We start from the raw sequence: 16938 nt of genomic DNA on the forward strand, positions 1-16938 counted from the left end.
AAATTGAGAATGGCAAAGTGGAATGTGTCAAAGTGACAACAATCTGACCAAAGAGCAGACAACAGCTGAAATACACCAATGGGTCTTCAACACTGAGAAACCCCTGCACCCGGAGGCGTGCTTCACCTAGCCCCTTAACAAAAATATATACTATTTCAGTGATAATGGACGTCATACTAAACTCTGAAATATGATTTTTTTTATTCTTGCAAGTTTTTAGATCCTGTGTCCAAACTTTACTTTATACAATGAACTAATATTAAATACTCCATTTTACTTTTTGTTATGAAAATAAGGAATGTATGAAAAAAACTAACCCAATTAAGTAGAGTTAGACATGCAAGAACAGCATGATCAGTTAGTGCATACTGAAATATCATTAAAAGATACATGAACAATAGCCATGCAGGCATGTCTAACCCTCCTTTAAATAGTTGTGTTAGTTTTCTTCATAAATTCCTTATCAATTTGCCATAATTCAAAATAATTCCAGATTTAAATAATTCCTTGTTTTAAAACCATTTCAGCTTTTAGAATATTATCCTACACAGCTTAACTAATGACATGTGGATGTGTACGAGGCACAATGAATTAAAGTTTGCTTATTTGTTTGGTTGACCAATTACAAATCAATATTACCTTTGTTTATTACCCAAATTATGATTTATTTCTAGTAATTGGTTTCATTTAGGTTTCGATTGAAAGAATCTCTAGACCATTAGTAATATTTATCATTCAAAATCTTCAATAAACTATGGTAGAAAATGATTCCTATAGTAAATCTCAGATTTCAGAGGTTTGAAAAGTTGACACTTCTCGAAATTGGAACCTTAAAGCAACTATACCCTTACATTTTACTAATTTGACATTTGTTTAATATTGTTCTCTGACAACAAAAAATAAACAATAATGGCATGAACTTTTAAACAAATATGAAATAAAATTCAACAACCAAAGAATAACTAAAATTATTTGTTACTGCCAATCAAGATTATTAGTTAGTGGAGTACTAATGTGTAGCTCAAGGTTTTTGGCAACTGTTTACAAATCAGTTTACAAATCAGTTGCACTCTTGTAGATGAAAGTCATAAACTCTAACATAAACACTGTGTCAAAATTTATTTATCTTTATCCCTTAAAATATCTTTGAATTCCTCTAATATTTTTCATTTAAGAATCATTGGGTCATTTAATTCATAATAAAAACTGTCAAATTGAGTCCAATGCATATAGAAAGAAAAAGTGAAAAATGTGAAAAATTGGTGCATTGCATCATTGCAGGGATTGAAATCATAAAACTTTGCTCAGTGCTCCGAGCACAAAAATCATGCTTGAAACATGAAATCCAGCATCTTGATTGCTTGCTTTCCGAGTTAAGAGTACAAAAAATTGACTAGAAAGTTTTATGACCGCAAGGACAGGTTTCCACAATATTTTTATATATATTCATAACTTTTCTCTCCCATTTGAAATAAAGATTCACAGAATGTCTTACTGATATCCAGCACTGTTTTTGGAAGATTAATGGATACGAAATGTGAACAGACTTTAAGAACTTGGACAAAAATTCCTATATACCACATTTCAAAACCTTGAAATGCATTTTATTTAATATGTGAAAGGAAGAACATAAACTAAAAAATATTGAAATGCAAGTCACGATTCCAGGGTTAGGGTTCCGGCTGTTGGAACCCCCTTTTTTTCTCACAATAAATGCATTTGAGTGGGGACATTTAGTTGGATCCCCCTTATATGCTGGGTTAGGAACCCCTTTTATAAATGGCTGGATCTGCCCCTGAGTGCATGCTTGGGATACAGCACAGAAAATATACTATGACTACTATCTTTTCATATTTGCATTTTGTATTTGTTTTCTATAGTATACTGCAGAAATTTAATTTCACTTTAAATGTGTAGATCTAATATAAAACTTCCTTTAATTCTAGTTTTATAGTCAATTGAATATTCCATATGTAATATTGTGAGATTAATAATAAATATGGCAACATAATCTACTGAGTTTGAATGAAAATTGATGTAATTTAGTCCAATCCAATTTAAACATCTTCAAATTAAAATACTTGTGATCACAGTCGATCTTTTTACAATATAGATCCTAAGTCCATGCATGCTTCTCTTACAAGAATTTGACATTTCTCTAATTTCTATTCTGTTTTGATAAATGATTGATTGCTGGTATTTAACACCATTTTCAGTACTCTTAGCTACTCCATGACTGTCAGGGATTGTTGGGGGTAAAAAGACTGAGTCAGGACTCTTAGCTATTCCCTGACTGTCAGGGATTGTTGGGGGTAAAAAGATTGAGTCAGTACTCTTACCTATTCCCTGACTGTCAGGGATTGTTGGGGGTAAAAAGACTGAGTCAGTACTCTTAGCTATTCCCTGACTGTCGGGGATTGTTGGGGGTAAAAAGACTGAGTCAGTACTCTTACCTATTCCCTGAATGTCAGGGATTGTTGGGGGTAAAAAGACTTGAGTCAGTACTCTTACCTATTCCCTGACTGTCAGGGATTGTTGGGGGTAAAAAGACTGAGTCAGTACTCTTAGCTATTCCCTGACTGTCAGGGATTGTTGGGGGTAAAAAGACTGAGTCAGGACTCTTAGGTATTCCCTGACTGTCAGAGATTGTTGGGGGTAAAAAGACTGAGTCAGTACTCTTACCTATTCCCTGACTGTCAGGGATTGTTGGGGGTAAAAAGACTGAGTCAGTACTCTTACCTATTCCCTGACTGTCAGGGATTGTTGGGGGTAAAAAGACTGATAAGTATGGCGTTCATTATCACTGAACTAGTATATATTTGTTTAGGGGCCAGCTGAAGGAAGCCTCTGGGTGCGGGAATTTCTCGCTACATTGAAGACCTGTTGGTGACCTTCTGCTGGTTTTTTTTTATTTGGTCAGGTTGTTGTCTCTTTGACACATTCCCCATATCCATTCTCAATTTTATTTTATGAGTCAGTACTCTTAGCTATTCCCTGACTGTCAGGGATTGTTGGGGGTAAAAAGACTGAATGCCTAGAGTAAACTATTTCTTTGGCAGAAAGCTTCTCAATCCTAGTCAATTAAGGTCACAGTCAAACGCACCTGTCAATAGCAGGGTCCAGTTCAAAAAGATAAAATTTGATCATGTTTGAATCTGTCAAACTGAATTTTACACCCCAATATTACAGAATTGTCAATATTTATAGTTAGAGCTGGTAGAAGTTTCTATAATTTTGATATTATTTGTCTCACTGGTAGTACACTACACTATAAAAATCGTTTTGAGATAGAGCAGGTGAGATTTTTTTAATTTGAATTTATTGTCTAAAAGAAATGCACTATGAAATAAATGTGTTTTCGGGCCAATTGTGACAACAGTTTGAGTGTACAGAATTTTTATGCAATACTTTTTGAACTTTGCTCAACTTGACATAAAGTAACATTTTGGGAAATGCATTTGAAAAGACCTCAACATAAACCATGTATGATTTCATTTGAACATATCTTATAAAATCTTAAAATTCTGTGAATATTACCTTTTTTTATTAGTTTGGGGTGTTAAACCGGTTTCTAACTTCCTACACAGTGATTAAGATACAAAAGACAAAACAGGAAACAACCCCAAAACCCATCAAAGTTAGCAATAATTAGTATCTTTGGAATTAACAGTACATTTTAACCCAGTATCTGACAAATTTCTTTACATAGCAGAGTAGTTAAAAACACAAGGATGTTTTTTACTAAATGTCTGCCGTGGTGAGACATTCAATTATACCATGGTGATAATAGACTATAAATGTTAAAGGTAGATTATATACATGTGTATATATACCAATTAGTACCTACATTACTTAGTCACTTAGGGGATATTCCAAATTACTTTTGTATCTAAAATGCCAGCTTTTTATTTGTGATTTAGTACAGCCTATTTTATGAGACCTTACTCCATTCCTGTGTCAAACAATGCTAAAGCCTTTTGAGCTGATAACAGGACAAACAGTTGAAAGAAGTGAGGGAATAAAAGAAGAACATTCAGATTTTCAATCATATTGATCAATTACCCATATTTTTATATGAATATATACCATTCCATAAAGAATACATATATATTTTATTACTTTTCCCAATTTTTAGTCCAGCATGGATTATGCTGTTAGCAGTTGGGTCATCATCAAAAAGTTTTAATTTCAATTTTGGATAATTGATCTTTCAAAATTTTTGCAATAACCTCTCAAATTCAAGATACGAAAGATTCTGAGCATAATATTCTACCAACTTCTGAAACCAAAGTGTTTTTTATCAAATTTATGTACATAATGGCAACAGTACAGCTACTATTGATACAAATGGAAGACAACTCAGAATTAATGAGCTAGCATATTAAAATCTGTCTTGGCAGGGTATCATCCCTAATTTACTTTTAAATATTTGCTGCTGGACTTTAAAAATCTACCAGTTGTTACTATCATCATAATGGCATTTTAAAGTTTGACAACCCTTCTAGAATGTTTAACAACATATTTTCTTTCACTTTTGAATGTCAAAGCAATATTTTTATTAAATATACAAATTTTTGTAAGTTTGGAAAATTAAAATATCATTAAAGTCAAAAGTTTGTGAAATATTCACATAATTTGTTGTCAAACATTCAAATAATTATGTTCAATAAAGAGTCAAAAGTCATAAAATTTAATTTATGTATTTTTTTCTATCAATAACTATAACCTGCTGCAGGTAGAAAAAAATTAAAATAGAAAAGAAGAAAAATTCAAAATAAGTATTACCTGTTGGACTTTGATCAAAATGAAAGTTCATTCACAGAATCAAATCTACTTCCATTTTAAAATAAAAACACAAACACATACTATTAAACTAGACACAATGTTATAAAACATAATCCACAATTTTCAATAATAATTTTTCGACGAAACATGGCACATATCGTGAAGCAAGTGTTGGATTAACAAGCTACAGGCATGTAATGATTAACGACTCTTCATTACATAAAATCAGAGTGTGAATGAAATCTTTGTCACGCAATTCCATCTTTACATGTGATAAACGCCAAGATCACATAGTATATATGATGGCTTATTGATCTGTTCTCCCTCCCTCACAATATAAACTTTTATCCAATCATACAATTTTTCCTGGCGTTTTATGAAATTCCTGGGATATTGAGGATATACTGTTGATGTCTGTCAATATAATCATAATTTTAAGCTATTGAAATCAAGGATGTAATTAATTAAACACAAGCTGTTCAACATTTTCAACGTTTTCCCCATTAAACCTTAGAAACATTTCAAGATCACTGATTTTGGGTGGGTGTTTGGATAACATTCAATCAAATTAAGAGAGAGAGAGATGTTTTTAATTCCATATCATGCAACAGATTTTTAAAATTCTTCCTGATTTGAGCGGATAAACGCAGCTAGACTGCATACAATTGTTGATCAGCATACAGACCAGTGAAATCTGAGCACTTCATATTTTCTATGATTACTATTGATTGGGTATTGTAGTGCAATGTTTACGGAATCCTTACAGAATGTACATGTTTATAAACTTGTTTTTCCGTCAGTGTAAACCTTCTCAATTCTTGTATAAATATTTATAATCAAGACATCACTGTTTGTCCTCTATTATTTCTGGATCTGATTCAGAAAAGAAAGGTTTAGTTTACAGTTCAATAGATAACAGATTCTACAAACGATTATTAATGACTTCAAACTTATGAAGTGCTCTAGTACCTAAGGCATCTATAGGAATGGATTCAGGATTTTTGAAAGGATCAGGCATTATACAAGTTTTACTGTCCCCAGAACCTGCAACTGATCTACAGTATCAGGAGCATGACACATTGACAAGTTTAAGAAGTTGGGCTGGGGTACCTACATAGTTTTGACAAACCACATGCATAAGGCAACAATTTTTCGTGAGGCAAAATCATGAAGTACAGAAAAGCACTTCATAGAAGATCAGCATTTTTTCAATTTCTTAAAAAAAAAAAGCAACCAAATACCCTGTTGCTACCTTTTACATCAAACTGGAGGATCATTAGAGCCTAAATGATTATACTCACACATCAAAAATAATTTTTCATTAGAACCAAAGTAGTAACATATATACCAGGTGCCTTTTAAACATCATTCTGTACGGCTTGCATATGAGTCCTTTCAACATTTTTCAAAGGAAAAAAATATGAAAATAAGTGTAATTTCAAATATAGGGTTTCAAGATAAACTTTGACTTCCAGTTGGAGGCCATTTTGAATTTCAGATCAGAATCAAACAAAGTTCACTTGTTAAGAGCCTTCACAGGAGTATATTAAACAAGCTTGGTTTCAGTTGATTCAGTAGTCCTTGAGAAGGTGATCTTTGAAAATTTGAACAACCCTACCTTCTTTTGGCCTCTGAAGCCTAAAATGAGTATCTTCCAAGGAACATTTTCAGATAATTTGTTTTTCTTTTAGTTCTTTTTTAGAAATGTTTTTAGAGAATAGCAAAATGTGTGTACATTTAATTTCCCAAAGGGTTTAAAAGTAATTAACTTTGACCTCATTTGCTTGCTAGTCAAAATTTCCAATAATCACCAAAATCTTGAAACTTGTGAAGAACCTTTACAGAAACATAAATCTAGTATATTTAAATTTCATAGCTTTAAACTATTCTTGAGAAGGTTTCCTAAATAAAGGTAATCACAAGTTGCATCCATGATCATTGGTGAATTGGCACCAATGTTATAGCTGTTCCGGACCATATGAGTATTTGGACCATACGCGTATGGTCATGACCATATGCGTATACTCATATGGTCGGACCATATGAGTATTATACTCGTTTGGTTATTAACGGGCCGGACCATATGAGTATTTGGACCATATAGGTATTTTTTCAAATATACAATAGAAATAATACAATAAACTTTATCTTAAAAACAAATGTTTTTACAAAAAAAATGTATTAATTTTACATGTCAAAAGCTACATAAACATTAAATATTGATGCCACAGTCAGTTGATCTAAGTTTTCATCACTAATTGTATTCATGTATGCTTTTGTATACTTAAAATGACATGCACACGGTACCATACATGTAGCTTTTCTGTAACTGCTTGTTTTGGCTGCGTGCAGTGATATCGACTCGGACAATTCGTGAGGTGTCTACGGTGTTTTTGATAAAACTCTAGATCTCCAATATCGTAAAATGAATATCACAGATCAATTTAAATCAAGGCAGTGGCTATTTCATGGCTCTTAAATGCTAGTTTACCGTCTTATAATTAAGATTAAATAGAAGTATAGAAAAAAAAAATAGAAAAAAATAAAGAAACATACACTTTTAATATTTTACTTATCAAAATGTTTTAAAAAATATCACGATCTTTAAAAAATATCATAATCCTTGCCGGTGATGTCACCTACTTTAAACAATAAAATTCCTTGTACAATATGTTCATTTAATTTTGGCATATTTTTATAATTGTACTTACAAATAGTAAGTAAATTGAATATTAACTGTGTGAAACTGTTTTTTTTTAATAAGTTTTTTTAATATATATAATAAAATGACATTTTAGTGACGTAATAACCAGAAGGGTCACACCTAATGAAGAGTTTAAAAGTATACGTGTTGATTACCCCGACCATACGCGTACGGTCCGACCATACCCGTATGGTCGGACCATATGAGTATATACCCATATGGTCATGACCATACGCGTATGGTCCAGATACTCATATGGTCCGGAACATAGCTACAACACTTGAAAAAGGAACTTGTAAGAAACATCTCTGCCAAGTTTGATTTAATTCTGTTAAATGGTTTTCCAGAATAAGATAAAAATATGAAAGACTTTATCAGAGACTGAGGCTGCATGCCAGCCAATTGAAGAGAACAGCTCACATGGCCTGTGGCCAATATACTAGTATTGAGGTAAGAATGTCTGACTTGTTTGCATCATTGTTTTGTTTGACATCAATTGTAAAAGTATTGTTTTATTAAGTAAATGTCAATTTATTATGCATTTATATAAAAAAAAATCATACTTTTACCATCTGCTCATTGTAATTATACCTAGTGAAAAATGTCATTTAATATCAAATAAGAGATCTCCAAAATGCAATGATAATTATCAAATATAAAGAGCAAAGATACATGTATATTTTTTTTATATATGTGTCAAGTTAGAGCCTTAATATGTTTTATGTCACTTGCAAAACCTCTGACTATCAGATTAATGTATCAAGGACAAATATCAAAAGTTCTTGACCTCTAAATTTGAGATTAATGCTTCAAGGACAAATATCAAAAGTTGTTCACCTCTAAATTTCAGATTAATGTTGCCTGGTTGGATTCGTACTGTTACCAATATATTTCTCATCATCCAAAATGCATCTTTACAAACATTAAAGAGGAATGGGGAACACCATTAGAGGGTAAAAGGGGGGACAGAATGGGTGGGAAAAGTTTTCTAAAATTGTGAAAAAAAAGTGAAACAGAGGATAGATAGAAATAGGAAATTGAAAAACTGGGAACTAGGAAAATTTCTATAAAAGAAAGAATTAGAAAAGGGAGTTAAAATATATAATGTGATACACATTTAAGATTACAAAGGTCAAAATGTAGTCCTACAATTCAACATTTTATGAAATCATATTTATTCTAATCCTAACTGGTTCTCCATATACAAATTGATTTTCAATCAAAGAACCGAATCGCTTTGTCACAAAGCAAAATGCACATAAAGTTCTCATAAACAAACTAAACATTGAATCATGCTTGACAAATGGAAATTTCAGTATTAGTAACAATATAGTTTAATATTCTAGAATATTGATATCCATATTTGTTTCAACAAATGCAACTAGAGATTTATAAAATCAAAGCACAAGTTTTTATTGTAACAATTTAAAAGGCCAGGCAAAAAAGAATATAGGCTTTGCAATTATAAAAAATTCAAAGAACTAAGTAGCTCTGGTCATTTTTAATTAACTAAATCAAATTTAGTTATTATTTTAAGACTAAATATAATACAAGAAATAATATATAAGAAATCTCTTATTTTAAGAAAATATAATTTTCTCTTGTACATTCAAAATAATAGCAACCAAGTACTTGTGTTTTTTATTTGCTCCTTATAGTCTCATTATTACATTCTAATGTAGTTATCCAAAAGACTTTTATGTTTTTGAACAGCTCAGACAAATGGCATACAATGAATTTTTGAGACATTTTTTGGGGAAAGTTACATTATATCTCCTCTGGTTTAAGTATTATATTATAATGCTGCACCTGCTGCATGTTCCAACAATATTATACTAGTTCTGTTCCCCAGGAGCAGATCCAGCCACTTAAAATAAAAGGGTGGGTGTTCCCAACCCAGGATAAAAGGGCATTCTTACCATATGTCTCCATTCAAATGCATTGATTGTCACAAAAAAAGAGGAATTTTAATCCTTCCAACCCCAGGAACCGCCCCCTTTTCCCCCTGGATCTTCCACTGTCCCATTTCTTTATACCTTTGCAAGCTTTTTTTGCCATAAAAGTCTAAGAGATGCTAACTGACCTAGTTTTATCCCAACCAAAGTAATCAATAAATTGCCTGTTTTAATACAGATTCTGATACCATTTAATGTGTTGATCTAGTATGACAATTTCATCATGACAGTATAAAAGATTTTCTTCATCTCAGACAAAATTTTAACACTAGTGGCATTTTATATACATAACCCACAATAAAAGAAGGATTCCAGATTACAGAAAACTTCACTGGAATGATTGTGACTACAAGATAGATTATATTACAACTTAAACCTAATAATATCATTCTGGTAAAATCTGCATGTTTTTAATATGGTGACTCATATTTGTATAAAATGCACAAATAAAGATATTTTACTATTATACAACGCCAGATCAATTCTGCTTACAATCAATTATTTCAGTTTTTCTATCATTTGACAGAAAAACAAACTTTGCAGAAGACATATCTGATTCTGTACTTCACGTTTCTGTCAATCACAGAAATTTATAGTGTGCTTTAACTGACGTGTAAAAATGATAACCATAAACCATAGTCAAATAAAAAGTCCACAGAAAAATGAAATACAGATATTTCTCTCCCATTTGTAAAAACTTTGGCCCCTCCCTTTGAAAGAGCTCATAGAATTGGAATGTACATTGCCGATATTTCTAGTCACTAGCTCTAGTTCAGTAAATCAGATTTTCTGTCAACCGAAAATTAAAAGTGGTGACAGCATGCTACTATTTATGTTTGTCCTTTGGTCTCTGGTGAATAGTTGTTTCATTACCAATCATAATACTACATCTTCTTACTTGTAAATTAGCCATAAACATTGATTCAAGGACCTTGTATAATGTTAGGTTATAAACGCCAAATAAACAAACATTAAATTGTTGGTGTCAGAATTGGAAGAGGAGACCCAACATTCATTCTTGTTTTCTGTCTTTCCTTATTATTTTATGTAAAATTCTTGAGCTGAAAATTATAATTTTTAACAGATAGTTAGGAAAAAGAAATACATTTTTTCCAAATCGTCTAAAAAGTTTATTTGTTAATTCATAGCTCTAATAATATTTAAAATATTTATGGATATATACATAGTTTTGACTGGTTTGTCAATAATATCAGAAGAAACTTGAAAGATAAGTTGACCTCTCTTAGGAATAAAATCTACACTCATAAATAAGTAAAAATCTCTGTTATTACTTATATTGCACACAATGCAGGTGTTTTAATCTTCTTACAAAAAGAAAGAAGATCCTATTATATAGAGAATTTCTTAAATCTCTAAAACATGAAACTGGTTTCAGAAAGTAATTAAACATAAAGGTTTATGATTTAGAGCCCTCTGAAGAACCATCAAAGTGAAATAAAAGCTTATATTGTCTTATCATGTCAGAAAGCTTTATCTCATTTTCTTGCTTGTGAATAAAAGCATAGAGATTAAGTCAATTTTTTAAAACAAAACACTGAAACACTGAAACAACACATTTTTTTTTCCAAATGTCAAGATAAAAGACATGGGAAATTGAAATTCCATTGTATAATATGCTTCAACCACTGTTAGTCACTGGAACCACGAATGTTTGCTTCAACCACTGTCAGTCACTGAAAACACAAATGTTTTCATACATGTATGCTTTAACCACTGTCAGTCACTGAAACCAAGAATGCTTTCATACATGTATGCTTAAACCACTGTTAGTCACTGAAACCACGAATGTTTTCATACATGTATGCTTTAACCACTGTTAGCCATTTGATCCATCCATTGATAAATGAGCACGCTGAAATACCCCACATCCCAATATTGTCAATGGACAAACAAAAATTTCTACAGATTCCTATAAAGTTCAAAGACTCAGAACTCCTACAAAAGTCATCCAATAAAATTTAAACAGATGGTTATATCTACATATTGTTTCATCATCAACTACAAAGTTTTATAAAATTGTGTTGTGTGGTTTCAGGGGATTTGCTTTTGCAAACTTTTGCAGTTGTATATATTTTGGCAAAAATTCTAAGTTCATAGGGGCATAACTCTTACAAAAATCAACTTAATCCTTATTTCATGTCAATATGCACATCCACATAAACTGTCCTTAGCATCTACAAAGGTTCTGTTGAAGAGTTTCAGAGGAGTTGAGATGACAAAAAAAAGACTGACAGACTGACGGTAATGATGGACAGTCTTACAGATCAAAAACATTGTACCCTATGTAACTTTGTTCAGTATAACTATAATCACTGTCAGACTGCAGTTATTCTATGTCTCAGTGACAATATCTAAATGACAAAGACAATATGATGACTTACTGTGTGTGTATCCATATTCATCTTCTGTTTCATTGTCTTCTTCATCGTCCTCCTCTATCTCCTCTACCTCTTCATCATCATCGACTTGGTTCTGTATAATCTCAAGTTTATTCACAATTTGTTTTTCTGCTAACTCTGGCTTGTTGAGAATTGGTTTCTGTGGTATGTCAGGTTTAGTTGAAGTCTGAAAAGGCCAAAATTCTATTCATTTTGCTATCCCATTTTGTCAATCATCCTTAACTAATTTTAAATTCAAAAGTTTGCATTATTTAAACTCACATCAAATAAGACAATGGAACACCTATTTGCCCCTGTAAAACTCAAAGTGTATAAGACACAATTTAGAAAGATTCTATACATACAATTGTCTCTCTTGATAAAATCCTCAAGTGGAGGGTTTGGGGGTTTAGATCCCCCCTTTTTTAGGCTGAATGCTTCAAGCAATATTGAACATTACTTATCTTACGGTTAAATTTCTTCATTCATATGAGGATGAGTTTGTCATTTCATACTCAAGTCTTTTATACCTTTATACTATTACAACTTAAACTACCTTTATAGCCATGGGTTGCATAAGGTACAAACGGAATAATAGCTAACTATAAGGTATGGTTTTTGCTCATTGTTAAAGATTGTATGATGACCTACTGTTCCTTATATCCCTGTCATTCAAACTCTGGTGTAAAGTAATCTCATTGGTTAACATACCACACCTCCTTATTCTATCACATACATAGGAAGCTAATGTACAGTTTACAGACAATACTTAATAAAATTGAGAATAGAAATGGGGAATGTGTCAAAGAGGCAACAACCTGACCATTGAGAAAACAACAGCTCAAGTCTATTCTTTAAAAAAAATTGTAGGTAATAGAATCCCAAAATCAGCATATTAGCTAGATCAAAAAGTAATTAATTATCAATGACACTGATATCAACCATAACCAAATATTTACATTTGATCAACTTTTTTTCAAATTTCAAAACTAGGACAAATTTTTAAGAAAAAAAAACATGTTCCTTCAACCCTGTTGGAGAATAGACAGGTGGCAACAACAATTTTTGGTTCTTAAATGGTAAAATACCTGAGTCAATGGTGCATTTGTTGCTGCCTGTATCTCATCGTATGACTGTACTGGTTTGATTTCAGTCTCCAAATCATTTGGCTGAAAAGGAAAAAAAAGTACTGAATAATCCCTATCAGGGAACGGTTTAAAATTAATTGCATCTATTTTTTCTACTATTGCAGCCAAATTTCAGATAGGTATTGATAGTCAACAGTCAAACCTATAGGAGGAATCGACCTGCTTTCTGGTTATATAGATGTTGTCATTGTTATTAGGTCTTTTTTTCTCTTCCTGTAGATGCTGAAAAAGACGACTTTCCAATTTCATTTTTGTGAATGAACTGCTCTGGTTGAACTGAATTCATTTGGGGTAAAAATGTGTCTTGGGACATGGTGACCAGAAAATATTTGATTTGTGACATCCAATATTTCCAGAAATTGTATTGATTGGAAAATTGTATAATTGGGGGGGGGATTATACTGTCCATCTCTTCCCCCTTAATTCCCTTTATGGTAATTATTTTCAAATTACGAAAAAAGAGAATACTTCAGTCAAATGTTAATTAAAGACTCTTTTAATTGTTTTAAAAAAACTGATCGCAAACATGTTTGGTGTACATTATGTCTAAGTGACAAGGTTGAACAAGTTTTATATCATTTGGCCAAGTATTATCTTAACAACTGTTCATTTTAATACATCATAGCAGTATCTATTACTGATGGTTTTTTATTAAACAATTTGCATGACCAGTCTTGGGAATAGCTTGCTGTAGTTTTACATTTTAACAATCTTTGATCATATTTTACAAATAACCAATTCTCAAGAGAGATATCAAAATGAAAATTTGTAATGCGATGTCAAAAAATCGTGAATAGATAACTTATGCCAGCTATGCACAATTTTAGAATATTTTACTTGGCATATGTACTTTTAGGCAACAGATTGGACCGTGTTTGTTAGCATTTAATCATTCCTTTTGTTATCTTGGAACAGTAATGTTAAAAAAGAATCAAAATTTTAATTAAAATGTTGCATGATGAAATTTGTTTTGTAATTGTAGTTAAATTGACAAAATATTTATTCAAAATTTAAACCAAGTCATTACCCTTTTAAAACAATTCTATATATAAAACAAAACAAACGTGTGATATTTATATAAAAACAAACAATCAATAGGTCTAGGAATGTTTTATTTAAAAACAATTTCATGTACCGGTAGTGTAATTTTCGATGAGACAACTTTTCACCAGAGATCAAATAGTGTAAAATTTAGCAACACTAAAACTATGGGTATTGTAAGGCCTTCAAAAATTTGCAAATCATAAATCAAAAAAGCAAGCTATAAATGGTCAGTTGGTAAAAAAATAAGGATCAAGTTGGTAGTTTATTGTAATGTGTAATTAACTCTTCATTCACTTACTGTGGAATCTGTGGATTCATTAATATTTTTTGTGGATTTTGTAGGTACGAATTTAAATGTTCAACGAATTACAAATTTTCTAAAGAAATGAATGCAGACTTTGCCAAAACCACGATTTAAATATCCACGAATATGCACATTTTCCTCAAACCACCAAAATTGGTATCCATGAAAATAAATGAATTCACAGTAGTGCAACTAATCAGCAGAAAAAGTTTCTTTTTACGTTTGAGAGAAGACTGCACAGTGACCTATAATTGTTAATTTCTGTGTCATTTTGGTCTCTTGTGTCTCATTGGCAATCATACCACATCTTCTTTTTTATATATCTGCTCAGAAAATTAAAATGAAATGTATAAAACTTACGCAGGCAGCATCACACAGACTCTGTACCACAAATTTGACTGGAGAACCAGAGTTCCTGATCGCATCTACAGCTTGGTCATGTGATGCATTTCGTAAATCTATACCATCAACCTAGGAAATATAATAAAGTGTTTAACTTATCATTCAAAAGGCTATTACATATACATTTATAGAATATTTCTTAAACTAAAACATAACCTTAGAACCCTATAAAAAAAACGAGGCAAATAAAAACTCAACAATGATATGAGCAGCTTTTTAAAACAAGAATGCACACATTTAAATATCTTGCTTGCTTAATTTGATTGAACTTGCGGTTAAAGGATTTCTTCAGGTGTCACACAGTCCAAGCATCATCACAGATCCACAAAATGAGATCAAGGTCAGGTTAAAGCTATTTAACAGAAATGTATTTATTGTAATGATTCAATGTGTCCTAATACTCCTCATAGCCAAAAAAAATTAAGGCATAAAAAAAAATCACTACAATTTGTAACGGCAATCTGTGAACCATGAAAATAAGGTTAGTTAGGACAACAGACATGTGCAAGACGAATTACTCAGCAAGAGAGTTGAAGAAAAAAGAGAAGTTTTTTTGTTTGAATCTTAATGAGAATAGTTTTTCCCTAAAATTACCTCTAATATTCTATCTCCTGTTTTGAGAGTTCCATTTTTTCCAGCAGGACTATCCTCTAACACCTGCTTTATAAATATACCTGAGATCACATGGTCTGGTTGTACATGGAACATATCCACTCTTCCACCTGAAAAATGTGATTGCTTTTACAGTTATAAAGAAAGAGATGAGGGGTATTTGTCAATGAGATAGTAACCCCCCCCAAAATGTTTTTTTTTTTAAATAATAATAATTAAAAACAAAACAAACCAATCCACTGATAATAAAGTTCATCACATTTACTATAAGAAAGTAATACATTTTTTTTTCTTAAATTAGATAACATATCGTTTATATAGTATGGCAAAACTTTAACTAGCTTTAGATATAAATAGCAAAAGCTAAGTCTAGATTTTTTTCTCTCCATTAAATCTAATCAAAACCTTGCCTTACTTTTGAAGTACATTTACCTACAGAATTTACTTCAGAATACTGCCTCTATAAATGACTATTAATATTCTTTCTAATTTTTGAGGCCAGAGAACAAATATTTTATTAGCTGACACAAATAACATGTCTGCACATTGTTTTGATGATGGTATCTCCATTGCCAGCATGTACAATTTTACAACAATCATAAGAAAGTCCAAGTACAGGATTACTATATGTCTGATACAAGATTTTTTTATGTCATACAGTCATATTAATTGACATTACATAAATATATTATATCAAGATTGCTACATTAACATGCTTACAGAAAGCATAACTTATAATCTAATAAAATAACAGATATTTAGCAGAGTTCTCTAAAAAAGTTTACCCTGATGGTCTTTAAAGAAAATCTGCTGGTCCTCACTATTATTTCTATTGCAAAGTATCAAAATTGGTCATCCTTTACAACATTTTGGTGGTCAAACGCTTTAGATCACCACTTGTCAGGAACTCTGAATTTTGTCAAAATTCTGATTCTGAATTTCAGGTTTAGTAAAAATTATAACTCACCAACAATACTTATTCCAAGACTTTTGTCTGGTTGACGATATAGTTCTATTGTTCTGGGCGGTCCCCATGTCTGTTGTCCTAATCTAGTTACTTCAGCAGTCTTAAGTTTCTCAGCAGCTTCAATTTTAACCGGACTGTTAATTTCATTCTTAGGTTGAGCCAGCGGTGATAAATTGGCACTGTAAAACACAGAAAATTCGTATTTTTAACTACAATTGGTCCAAATCTTATCATAAGTCAACTGAATTTATAAGATATAAGAGAAGTGGCGTCTGAATTAAAATTCAAAATGCATAGATAATCTGACAAGACAAGATTTTAGATTGATAGAGGTGTCCTTTATAACTGATTTGAATGTAGTAAATATTATAACTGCTAAGATATTTTAAACTGTTGCATATATATATATACTGGTTTCACTGTATGTGTACAAAAAAGTATAAGCATAGTCAGTGTTATATATATATTTCTCTAATTCTATGGAATTTCCCTTTCCGAACCCATTGTATAAAAAAAATTTAATCAACGTGTGGTTTCTGGTGATCTCAAAAGATCATTGGATGATCTTAAGGGTCATGACCTTTTTAGCTAACTGTATGAATCAAAATTTGATAACAG

General features: G+C 31.5%; 1 protein-coding gene across 4 annotated transcripts in view; it reads right to left on the reverse strand.

The window, feature by feature from the left end:
* The window catches only part of LOC134700386 (multiple PDZ domain protein-like), a 157490-nt gene that overhangs the window by 42969 nt on the left and 97583 nt on the right, over positions 1–16938 (reverse strand). For all 4 annotated transcript variants that reach the window (XM_063561770.1, XM_063561769.1, XM_063561771.1 and 1 more), the window contains 5 exons: positions 16321–16499; positions 15336–15463; positions 14700–14810; positions 12932–13012; positions 11847–12030 (listed from right to left, as the gene is read on the reverse strand). In XM_063561770.1, coding sequence (XP_063417840.1) covers positions 11847–12030; positions 12932–13012; positions 14700–14810; positions 15336–15463; positions 16321–16499 — 683 coding nt within the window. The remainder of the gene's footprint in view (positions 1–11846; positions 12031–12931; positions 13013–14699; positions 14811–15335; positions 15464–16320; positions 16500–16938) is intronic.

The sequence above is a fragment of the Mytilus trossulus genome, unplaced genomic scaffold (genome assembly GCF_036588685.1).
Source record: "Mytilus trossulus isolate FHL-02 unplaced genomic scaffold, PNRI_Mtr1.1.1.hap1 h1tg000138l__unscaffolded, whole genome shotgun sequence".
NCBI lineage: Eukaryota > Metazoa > Mollusca > Bivalvia > Mytilida > Mytilidae > Mytilus > Mytilus trossulus.